We start from the raw sequence: 12,822 nt of genomic DNA on the forward strand, positions 1-12,822 counted from the left end.
CTCTTTCCTCTTACCGTGTGGGCAGGTCCTGGTTTATAATCAGCCTATTTCTAAAAATCCATTAAAAAAGTCCAACAGTGTAGATTTCACAATAATTTCTTTAGAGATACAATGATTAACAAGATTTCCCGGAAACCCCTCAAACAACAATATTCTCCTTTCAGTTCATGAATTCCAGTGGTCTGGTCCCTTGCTGCTTTAAGGAAATTGTAATCTATTTTTGGAGGAGGCCTCTGCTCTATTCAAATATGTCTGCTTTCCTTTTCCTATACATGATTTGCTAATTCCTGTTTCAGAATCTTTTTTACTCTGTCATTCTCCTCACCATAAATTTCTTCTTCCTTTCTGTCAGTTCTTGTCAAAAATCCTAAAATCTTTAAAATTAATTCTCCTAAGTCTTCCCCACATAATGTCATTCCATTCTGTTCACTCCACTATTCTCTGTACTCATTGCTCATCTTATATCTGTCATTTTACATGAGTTAGCATATTATTTTACATTTTTATCACTTCTCTTCATGTGTGTTTAATTTATCCCTTGTACTAAATTAATGTTTTCTAAATGCAGAGAGAGGTTCATAAAGAATGGTAGCAATTGGCACCAAAGAACAGGATATGAGGAAACACCAAAGAAGAATTATAAAGAATCAGTTAGAAAAATGGATGAGAAAATAAAAGTTTTCTTGCTCTAACTCTTCTATTCAGAGTTTTTATGTCATATATAAGTGCCGTACTAAATCTTTTTTCCCTGATAAGAAAGCATAGATTCATGCTGGAGAATATTGAGTTAATTATTTTTAAAATACCTAATGCATTCTTGTAAGACAATCATAGTAATTCTTTTGTATCTCCCTCAGAGTTTCAAATAAGCTGCTTTGGCCCAAAAGATATGCAATAATTGATTAATTCCCAACCAATTTTGCAACATTATACTCATAAATTTATCTTAATTTTAATAATTTATATAATACCTAGAACAACATAATACTTTACACTGTAGAGATATGTTTTAAGAGACACACTGCTCTATCTACCATCTTCCTACTGAACAAAGCAAAGGCTCTGAAGTCAGATTGCCTGGGTTTAAATGGGGCTTTGGTAAGTTATTTAAACTCCTTTTAACTCAATTTCATCTGTAAAATGAGCATAACCATGGTCCATACTTCATGGGATTGATGAGAATTAACAGTCGTAAAGCACCTAGGACATGCCTGCAACATATATAAAAACTCATTTATTTTAACAACTATTATTATTCTTCTTTTATGTTGAGAAAAGATAGCATCTTCTTTCAGAATGACATAAATACCAAGGTATAATGGTTGGCAGAACAGTGGCCCATCTAAGATATGTCCATGTCCTAATTCTCAGAACCTATGAATATGATATTACATGACAAGAAGGAATATAGGTTGCGGGTGGAATTTTGGTTACTAATCAGCTAATCTGCAGATGGGTACATTATCCTAGATTATCCAGGTGGGTCCAATATAATCACAAGGATCCTTATAAGGGAAAGATGGAGGCACGGCATCAAAGACTGAAGGAGAGGCTTGAAGATCCTGCACTGCTGGCTTTGAAGTTAAAGGAAAAAGCCATTAGCCAGGACATGTAGGTAGCATCTAGAAGCTGGAAAAGGCAAGGAAACAGATTCTCCCTTAGAGCCTCCAGAAGGAACACAGCCCTGCTGACACCTTGATTTTAGCCCAATCAGACCATGTCGGACTTCTACAGAACTGTAAGGATAATAAATGTGTATTGTCATAAGCCACTAAGTTTGTGGTAATATATTATAGCACCAATCAGAAATTAATTAGGTATCATTTTAGCTCATACTATCCTAGTATAAATGGGGCAACCATGTATTTTTATTTTAAAAAAAGTTTCTCTTTACGGGCACCTGGCTGGCTCCATCAGGAGAACATGCAACTCTTGATCTAGAGGTTTTGAGTTTGAGCCCCATGCTGGGTGGAGAGATTACTTAAAAATCTTTTTAGGGTCACCTGGGTGGGTGGCTCAGTGGTTGAGCATCTGCCTTTGGCTCAGGTCGTGATCCCAGGATCCTGGGATCAAGTCCCACACTGGGCTTTCCTCATGAAGCCTGCTTCTCCCTCTGCCTATGTTTCTGCACACTCTCTGTGTCTTTATGAATAAATAAAATCTTTAAAAATCTTTTTAAAAAATTTCTCTTTAAGGCACTGAAATAAATTTGCCATTATAGTAAATATTTATGAGGCGGTCTATAAGGCCAATGCTTCTTACCTACCCCTTAATTCAAATGTTCATTCATTCATTTTTTTTTCTTTCAAAAAATATCTATTGACATCTACTCTACATGGCAGGGATACAAGTGAACAAGAAAAGTTTGACCTTTAATCAGAGGGTTCACAGTTTATTAGGTAATAATAACATATATTTACATAATGACAAAGTACAATGTGCCATAGGAGCACAGATGTTCAGGGGAGAGGGTAGGCAGCATCAAGAAAAGCTTCCAAGGGGAAGGAATATCTACAGTGAGATTGAAAGGTGAGTAGAAGTCAGGCAAAAAAGGGATGAATATGGTTTAGGATAAAATATAACACTGACAATTTGGAGTTGAGAGAAAACACAGCTATTCAAGGAAATGAATGTTCAATATGGGCAACAGAAATTCAGAAACTGTTATTTTATGTTTCAACATATCCTCCCTTAAGTATCTAGTGCAATTTTGTATGCTGTGCAAAATAAAAATATTTTACATGGATGTAAATTTAGCATTATTGTATGAATTGGTTGTAGAGTAGTGATTTTGTTTAGATAATTATACTTGACTATCAAATATCTTTAGTTCAGTTCCTTAGCAACATAAAATAAGGTTTTTTTTTAAAAGATTTCATTTATTTTTTTGAGAGAGAACGAGAAAGAGAGAACACAAACAGGCAGAGCGGCAGGCAGAGGAAGAAGAAGCAGGCTCTCTGCTGAGCAGAGAGCCTGATGTGGGGCTTGATCCCAGGACCCTGGGATCATAACCAGACCCAAAGTCAGACACTTAACAAATGAGTCACCCAGGCACCCATAAAACAAGTTTTCAAATATAAACAGAACATTTTCAGTTATTTACATTTATACAAAAGGAAATACTTCTGTAAACACTAATGTGTTCACTATTACTTTAAATATTGTATAGCAGAACATTAATTATAGTGGCTCATAATCACAGTGTGAAGTAATGCTCCAATATGGCAATCAGTGTAGACAGAAAGAAGTTGAAGGAAAATAATTTACAACAAATAAACAATTTTACCAAAATCAGAGAAGAAAAACAGAATAAATCTGCCCAAAATTAATCAATGTGGAAACAGCAGAACAGTCTCTGAATGATAGCCTCTAACTATGCCTTATGTTTATTTGCCTGTATTCTGAACACATCTACTACATCCATGCCAGAACAAGAGAGATGAAATATAGCTGATCGCTCTTCTCTTGTTTTTCTGCCATTTTGTTGGTTGAATTTCATATCATATCTATGAGCAATCTGAGTTTATAAATCTGAGGGTCCAGGTTTTTCAGCACATATTGAAAAAGAAATGCGTAGGTTTTGGGGCTCTACAAGTTTTCCATTAGTGATAAAATATGTTAGGAAAAAGTAGAATAAAATGATTTTAAAAACCAACCTCAGTGTGAGACAGACTTGAGTTGAACTACCAGTTATATAACCTTGGGTAAATTACTTTACATTTCTGAGCCTCATCTGAGAAAAGAGAATAATAATAGCACCCTTCTCATTGACATAGTGTAGTAAGATAATGTACTTAAAATACCTAACACAGGGTAGCCCGGGTGGCTCAGCGGCTTAGCGCCGCCTTCAGCCCAGAGCCTGATCCTGGAGACCTGGGATCAAGTCCCACATCAGGCTCCCTGCATGGAACCTGCTTTTCCCTCTGCCTGTGTCTCTGCACCCCACTCCCACTCTCTCTCTGTCTCATGAATAAATAAATAAAATCTTTAAAAATAATAATAAAATAAAATACCTAACACAGTACCAGATACACAATCAGTATCTCCCAAAATATTCAATGTTAAAAATTGATAATAGCTAGTGGAGAAAGCCCAGACAGGTATTAAAACCTGGACATGATAAAAATGCAAGTTGAGCACACATGGAGGCTTTATTCAGATGTATTTTGTTGTTGTTTTTGGTGGTATGTTCACAGGGTACATGTCTTAAACTAGATGTCTTAAACTTTAATAGGTTTACATTATATATTTAACTGCGTTAGAACTTATTTATGAACCTGAACCTTTTAAGTTTCATACTTAATGATAGACGCTCTTATAACTGTAGTGGCAAACAGGTAGTATATTTCTTCTAGTTCATGTGTGCTAGCTACTTAAGTAAAGACAATCAAAAGTTGTTGTCTGTTTTCAATTAAATATCATATAGTTCCATGTTCCATCTGAATGTTGAAGACTCCCAAATGTCTTTTCTGGTTTAAATATTTTTCCTAAGCTTCAGGCTCATATATTCTACTGTCAATAAACATTAGACACTTGAACCTCTTCACAGACACCTCAAATGCAGCATGTCTAAAGCTTATTGTCTCATTTCCTGCACCCTGCTAACCTCTTTCCTCCTGAGTTTTCTATCCTAGTGGGGGGGGGGGGGGGGGGGGGGGCGGGGGAGTAGTTTACTATCATCTTACTCATTTGTCCAAGAAAATCTGGGAGTCACTGTAACTCTTTGTCCCTTACACTTAATCAGACACTAAATCTTATAATACCACCTCCCAAATAGTTCCTAATCTGTCCACTGTTTATATCCTTGTTCACAGGGCCCTAGTTTAGACACTAAATCATCACCTAAATGCTGTAACAAACTCAATACAAACATTCTGCCTATAATCTTACCTCTTCCCTTTACTCCATGGTTTTCCTTTGCTCTTAGCATAGAGTTTAATTTATCTCTTAATATCAAAAATAGGTATAGACCAATGTCCCATTTGCAGAAGCTTATTAACTTCTTAGGTTGCTTTTAATAACTTCTAATACCTTACTGAAATTTAACAGAGCTCAATTTAACTCTCATTACTTGATTAGCTATTTATCAGTACTTACTATGTATAGTAACTGAGTAATTGTATTAGATATCGTAATGGTTGGAGATGAACAGTGATATATCTTGGAGGAAAGATGAGACAAGTGTATAAATATTCTTAACACAATGACACAATGAAGACAATGTTTTAAAATCCCAACATAGGAGGAGTTAAAGGGCTGTCAGATGCTAATGGAAGGAAGATCAGAGAATGCAGCCTGGAGAAGATGAGAGTTTAGGTGGGCCTTGGAGGCCATCTAAGAATTGAGCTGTAGGGCAGCATAAGCAAAGGCCAAGAGAAGGAAATCTCAAAAAGAAAAAATAACAATGAGTATTTTAGTTTGGCTGGATGGTAGAATTCCTCGCGGAAAATAGTAGGAAAGTAGCTGGAAAAATAAGTTGGGACCACATAAAGGAAAACCCTGAATATTAGGCTAAGAGCTAAGTCCTTTTTTCTATAGAGAATGAGAAATGGCTTAAAGAAAAATATTTTATCTGAACCATGTTTCAAAAGACCTTCCCCATCAAAGCTATAATTTTCATTGAATCAATGGCTACTATATAAATAATTATATCTACAAGGTTCCTTATGATAAAGAAAAACAAAAAGGATTAAAATCATGTTTGGGAAACAATTACACAGTATTTAGTTATATTAGAGTTTGGAAGGGGAAGTGTGTGTTACAATCTCATTAAATTCTTCATTTTTTAATTAAGGCCACCAAACCCAAGTCATCTTCAGTTAAAAGCTTAGAAGAGTTCATATGTTTATTCCATATTTCAGTACAAGTTCTATATTTTACTTCCAGATCACTTTTAGGATTTTTTTGTGTCTTTAAATAGATACAGTGCTTAGTTGCAAAAAGAAACTAACCTACTGGTTTCAGGGTAAGTGGTTTTTGAGAGAAAAGAAAGCAGATGGCAACTATATTTCTTCTCTTCCATTTTCTTTTTTACAGTTAAAAATAATCCTTCTTTCTTTTCTGCACCCAAAAATAGCTCAAGGAGTTTCTGTGATTATGTCGAACTATCTAAAGAATTTGGTAGCATTAACATCAAGGATGCATTTTCCCATTATTACTACATATAAAATTATTTTCACCTTTACTATTTCTCTGAGCATTAAAAAAGAAAACAAAAAACAAGCTACTTTGGACAACTTCAGTCATCACTACCTACTCTGTGATACTGGTATTAAGAGTAAAAATGCATTTAACTATGAGCCAAAGTACACAAAGCCATGTAATAAATATTTCATGTTTCAAATGTTACTTTTAAATTAAAAAAAAAAAACTGCTGATGACTGGAGAGGCAAAAAAGACACTGTGTAATTCATTGTTTTAAAGGCTGCCATTCTGATATGCTGAGACTGAGTGTAGAAACATTTACTCAAGTACTGACCTGGATTCTGGGGATTCAAAAAATGACTACATGGATCTAGACTTAATGGGGCTCATAGACTTAGGGGAGGGAAGTAGAGTAGTAGAGCATGTAAATTAGAGGGAAAAGTTTTAGTTGAGGAGTAATCAAAGATATGGCTGGAAAGGTTACTTTTTGGTAAAATTGAGGGAGGGTCACATATGCTGTGAACTTTATCTTGATAGTAACTGACAGTCATTGCAAGTTTTATTTTTTTTAATTTTTATTTATTTATGATAGTCAGAGAGAGAGAGAGAGGCAGAGACATAGGCAGAGGGAGAAGCAGGCTCCATGCACCGGGAGCCCAACGTGGGATTCGATCCCGGGTCTCCAGGATCGCGCCCTGGGCCAAAGGCAGGCGCCAAACCGCTGCGCCACCCAGGGATCCCTCATTGCGAGTTTTAAAACAAGGATGTGTGATGATAGAGATGATATTCTAGGAAGGTATATCTGGCGATCCTGAATCAAATGTACAGCAGAGACTGGAAATGAGAGTCATAAAGGGAACATTTGAAAGCCAGTAATAGCCAAGTAGTTAGCTACAGTACAGTGTGGATTTGAAGCCAGACTATCTGGGTTCAAACCTACCTCTACCACGTACTAGCCTTATGACCTCCTCTAGATTCTATGTATCTCAGTTTCTTCAGTTGGAGATTATTATAGTACCTTCCTCATACAGCTGAATGCCAAGAGCTTGTAACGCTCTTGGCACATAATAACCGCTCTCAGTGCTAGCTATTGTTGCTGTTGTTGCTATTATTATTGCTATTGCTGCACAGTCACAAGGGATATCGATTCCAGCACGTCTGGTGGTAGAATACCTTCAACACCCAAGACTCATGCCTTGAATAAAGAAAGCATCCTCATATCACCCAGCCTGCCATTCACCAATCCCTATCTTCCACAGTAAGCAAGTCTCCCAAAGGTCCTAGAATAAGGCCAAAGGGTATTCTGAGAAAACAAAAACCTGTTGGCCCTCATTAAGTGTAGTTTGCTAACTCCTAAGCCAGGCATCACAATAATGTAATAAATATTAAGGTTGATGATGAATTATAGTTGCCACAAATATAATGGTTAAATGTCAAATATTATTCAATATTTGTTCATTTCCTTATAGTTGCCACAAATATAATGGTTAAATGTCAAATATTATTCAATATTTGTTCATTTCCTCTGGGGATCAGGTGTTTTTCACTTTATTTTTTTTAAGACTTTATTTATTTATTTTAGAGAAAGAGACAGACCAAGAGCAAAGGGAAGAGCAGAAGGACGGACAAGCAAACTCTACACTGAGCTCAAGCCTCATGGGAGGCTCAGTCTCATGACCCTGAGATCGTGACCTGAGCCGAAACCAAGAGTCAAGGATGCTTAACTGACTGAGCTACCCAAGCATCTTGTTTTCCACTTTGGTTGGCATAGGCTCATAACAAAACTATTAACCTGTCTTTTCAGAAATACAAATTTTTGAGGTGAAAAAAAAAAAAATCTCCTCACCTAAATGGTAAATTAAAAAACTTGTAAGATTAAGCCATGGAAGGCCAGGCTAGAGGAGCTGTTGGAATCGAAAAACTGGCTTCTGAACGGTTCTTTATCAAAAAAGTCTCAGAATGTTGGACTACAGCTCTCTCTCCACGCACATTGGATATTGCAACTCTTTTTCTGGTCAGGAAATGTAATCTTTAGTAGAAATAATATTAGAGCAATCTGATCATTCCCATCAAAAATATTTCTCTAACTTTTCTATAAAAATATATGCATTCTGGTCCTGAAGAATGGCCATAAATTCCAAATAAGTTGCAATAAAATTAAGCAGAAAAACTGGGATTTGTGGGCCTCAGCGAAACTTAATTTTTTATGTATAATGAAAATTTAATACATTTAAAGCAGGATATAATTACAGTCCCACTTAGGTGCAACATTCTTTAAGCAGTATTTCAGAATAACAGTCCAGAAGCAATCTCTCACCCCTCCTCCAACCTCTCGCAGCACTAAGTTTACATCACAGATTGCTTTGTATTTTAGTAATTTGTATGTATGTCTTCTTTTATACCTGATTATAAACTCTTTGAGGGGGCAGCCCAGTGGCTCAGCGGCTTAATGCCGCCTTTGGCCCAGGGCGTGATCCTGGAGACCCAGGGTCGAGTCCCACGTCGGGCTCCCTGCGTGGAGCCTGCTTCTGTCTCTGCCTCTCTCTCTCTCTCTCTCATAAATAAATCAAAAAATAAAAATAAATAAACTCTTTGAGGGAAGACACTCTGGCTAATTCACCTTAGGATCTACATGTAGCAGCTGCTACAGTTACTAAGCGGCTAATATTTGCTCAATAATAAAATCCATTAAAATTTACATTCAAAAGTGAATTCTGTGCTTACCAGTCAGAACATAGGGCTTTTTTTTTTAATTTATTTTTTATTGGTGTTCAATTTACCAACATACAGAATAACTCCCCTCCCCCCCCCAACCCATAACATAGGGCTTTTCTCCACACCTTTTAATTTCACTACATTGCATTTGTCTAAAAGCTTACAAAGGCTTTGAAGTGCTTAAGAGAACATTTAGCATTTCGAAAATATTTAATCCGAAACGTCACTCTTCTAAAAATGTGTATGATTTTTCCAAAAAAAAGGACACTTTTTGTTCTTCAAGGAAACTGTACGTCGCTCCTAGGTTTAGGATCTTGCTGAGGGTTCAGACTCCAACTCCCTACATCTGAAGGCGTCATTAATACTGAATCTATTCTGTGTAGTGTCTGAAAACTTAAACCTTGAATCATTCCAAGATTATAGGACAGTCTTTTCGTACCTGTAGCCCTAATAATACTTCTGAAGACAAGTTGGATGGATTCTTCTCTATTATGACCACCCTCTTCCTCAAAAAAAAACAAAACAAAAACAAAAACAAAAACAAAAAAACAAAAAAAAACAAAAAAAAAACAAAAAACAAAAAAAAAAAAAAAAAACAAAAAAAAAAAAAAAAAAACAAAAAAACAAAAAAACAAAAAAAAAAAAACAAAAAAACAAAAACCCTTTCCACACGTATAAAACGACAGTCTCCGGAATGAGTGATTCCTAAGAGCCAGTGCAGCCAGGCTGCCCCCTCCGGGATGCGCGCACCCCTGCGGGCATCATTCGATTTCGTGAAGCACCTGAGATGCCAGGAGGTCAGATACCCTAACTTCAGTACTTACTCGTGAAACACATACTGACTCTGTGCCAGGCCACTGTGCCGGGGACCCCGCCAGGGCCGCAAGCCCCCGTGGGGTCCCCGCGCCCGGGGCCAGCAGCCGGGGGCCCGCCAGGATGCCCGACACCCGCGGCGCCACGCGGGCCTCAGGCCACGGTGCCCAAGAGGTGTAGTATCTGCACGTTGCGGGGAGAAGGGCTGTTTGACCTCTCGGCAGGAAGAGGAGAGGAGCTACGACAACTGCACAGCCGGAGACTTGCGAGAGACCCACATCGGCCCCGACTCCGGCCCCGGGCGCGAGGCGTAGAGACTGAGCCCCCCCTACTGGCCCCGCTGCCCTCGCGCTCCCGGCCACAGCCACGCCCAGACTCGCGAGAGTTCAGAACAGGCCGACGGAACGGAACTTCCCACGTCTGTTGTTCCTACACGGACGGGGTTCGATCCACCGGAATCGATTGGCGTTAAAGGGCGAACGCGAAGGGAGGGCGGTGCTCTGGCCGACACGGAGTGGACGCGACGGAGCGGAAGTCCCGGTGCGCACGCGGCGGGGAGAGCGTCCTGGGGGCCGGAAGGAGGCGGCGCCCCCGCGGCCTAGCGACCGGCCCGCAAGCTCCCCGCGGAGGAGGGCGCGTGGCCAAACAAGGAAGCGTGTTGCCCGAGCGCGCGGCTGGTTCGCGGAGGTCGCCGGTGGCCGAAAGCCCGACTTCGGCGTAGGACGTGAGACCGTGAGTTATGGCGGGGGGATCCCGGCGGCGCGGAGCGGCCAAGTGGGCCGCGGTGCGAGGCAAGGCGGGCCCCGGCCCAGCGGACGGAAATGAAGACGGTCTGGAACTGCCACCCTCGCCGGGGGACTCCAGCTACTACCAAGATAAGGTGGATGATTTCCATGAGGCCCGATCTCGGGCCGCCTTGGCTAAAGGCTGGAGCGGAGTGGAGAGTGAGGAGGAGGATGGCGATGAGGAGGAGGAGGAGGAGGAGGAGGTTCTAGCCCTAGATGTTGCTGATGAGGACGATGAAGATGGAGACAGCGCGGGGGAGGAAGAGGACGACGAGGATGACGGCGGGAGCTCCGTGCAGAGCGAGGCCGAGGCATCTGGGGATCCCAGTTTGTCGTGGGGTCAGAGGAAAAAACTTTACTACGACACAGACTATGGTTCCAAGGCCCGAAGCCGACAAAGTCAACAGGAAGTAGAGGAGGAGGAAAGGGAGGAGGAAGAGGAAGCCCAGCTCATTCAGCGGCGCCTAGCCCAGGCCCTGCAGGAGGAGGATTTTGGGGTGACCTGGGTAGAGGCCTTCGCAAAACCAGTATCTCAGGTAGATGAGGCCGAGACCCGGGTCGTGAAGGATCTGGCGAAAGTTTCAGTGAAGGAGAAGCTGAAGATGCTGCGGAAAGAGTCACCAGAACTCTTGGAACTGATAGAAGACCTGAAACTTAAGTTGACTGAAGTGAAGGATGAGCTGGAGCCATTGCTACAGTTGGTGGAGCAAGGGATCATTCCCCCCGGAAAAGGAAGCCAATACCTGAGGACCAAGTACAACCTCTATTTGAACTATTGCGCCAACATCAGCTTTTATTTGATCCTGAAAGCCAGGAGAGTCCCTGCACATGGACATCCTGTCATAGAAAGGCTTGTCACCTACCGAAATTTGATCAACAAGCTGTCAGTTGTAGATCAGAAGCTGTCTTCTGAAATTCGTCATCTCCTCACACTTAAAGGTGATGCTGGAAACAAAGAACCGATTTCAAAAGCGAAATTCACCAAGGCCAAGCCAAAATCTGTTTCAGAGACTCCTGCTGCTGCCTCTGCTGTTACAGACGTATCTGATGATTCTGATTTTGATGAAGAAGCTGCACGGAAATACTATAAAGAAATAGAAGACCAGCAAAAGTTGAAGAGAAAGAAAGAAGAAGACAGTATTGAAGAACAGGCTCTTGAAGATCAAAATGCGAAGAGAGCCATTACCTATCAGATTGCTAAAAATAGGGGACTTACACCCAGAAGAAAGAAGATTGATCGCAATCCTAGAGTGAAACACCGGGAGAAGTTCAGAAGAGCCAAAATCCGCAGGAGAGGCCAAGTTCGTGAAGTTCGTAGAGAAGAGCAACGTTACAGTGGTGAACTCTCTGGCATCCGTGCAGGAGTTAAAAAGAGCATTAAGCTTAAATAAAGTTTTCACTTAGCTTAATGTTTTTGGTTTGGCAATAATTTTAAGATCAATAAATTTTTATTTTTATCTAGTGAAGTGATTGTATTGATACATATATAACACTAACCTTAAACTTAAAAAAAATTTTGTCAACAGGGAAATTTGGCTTACTGCTCAGTATTTTTTGTTCTTTATATTATTAAAGTCATATAAGAATTTGGGAGCAATACAGGAGTTCTTGGTAAGAGACGGTGTTGAAAAGAGTTGTCCAATATTGTCAAATAGTAGCCTAGGAAAATTTCACAGCTGGTTGGGGAGCAACAGTCAAATTTAGAACACTTTTGTAATTTTCCTTGGGAAGAGAATGCACCTTTGGAATCATCTTATTTGTAAGATAGTCTGTAAAATAGTTCTGACAGATTTCATTTACTTAAGTGTCATTCTTGAGCAGGATACTTGTAATTAATAGGTTTTAATTAAAGATCTTGTACATTGTGGTAAACGCTTAGGAATGAAGAGGAACTTTGGTTAAAAGCAGAAAAAGATATGCCTTAATTACATTAATTGTGAACATTTTTCTAATAGTCCTTAATGTGGTAAATAAGGTTAAAATTCCATTTTCAATATTGTACTGGTGACTTGGCAGCTGTTGCTGTTTGTACACCACATTTGCCGAAAACTTGGTAGGATTACTACAAGGTAAGAGACCAGTTCAAGTGGTAAAAAACGTTTTATTTTTCTTTAGTTATTCTGACCATTTATAGTAGGATAGAGATGCAGAACTTGAAACTATTTGGGATGATGCCAGGGAAGAAGATGACAAGACTAGTGAAGGAAAGCACAAAAGATGTTTTAACTATATCATTGTTCATTAACTATTCATTAAATCTCTCTAGCTGCTAAAGATGCAGAGATGATCAGTGGTTAATACTTATTAAACACTTGCCATGTGCCGGTTGTGCATTACCTCATTTAATTTGTACAATAACTTTGTG

The 12,822-nt window shown here is 39.6% G+C and overlaps 2 protein-coding genes across 2 annotated transcripts in view; one reads left to right on the forward strand and one right to left on the reverse strand.

Moving 5' to 3' along the window:
• Positions 1-10,032, reverse strand: part of JCHAIN (joining chain of multimeric IgA and IgM) — a 31,610-nt gene extending 21,578 nt beyond the window's left edge. The window contains exon 1 of the mRNA XM_072775315.1: positions 9,684-10,032. Coding sequence (XP_072631416.1) covers positions 9,684-9,696 — 13 coding nt within the window. The 5' untranslated portion in view covers positions 9,697-10,032. The remainder of the gene's footprint in view (positions 1-9,683) is intronic.
• An 85-nt stretch (positions 10,033-10,117) lies between these two features.
• On the forward strand, positions 10,118-11,923 carry UTP3 (UTP3 small subunit processome component). The gene has a single exon (XM_072775312.1). The coding sequence runs from the start codon at positions 10,412-10,414 to the stop codon at positions 11,846-11,848; it is 1,437 nt and encodes a 478-aa protein (XP_072631413.1). The 5' UTR covers positions 10,118-10,411; the 3' UTR covers positions 11,849-11,923.
• Positions 11,924-12,822: the final 899 nt, after the last annotated feature.

This window comes from Canis lupus, chromosome 14, assembly GCF_048164855.1.
Source record: "Canis lupus baileyi chromosome 14, mCanLup2.hap1, whole genome shotgun sequence".
Lineage (NCBI taxonomy): Eukaryota > Metazoa > Chordata > Mammalia > Carnivora > Canidae > Canis > Canis lupus.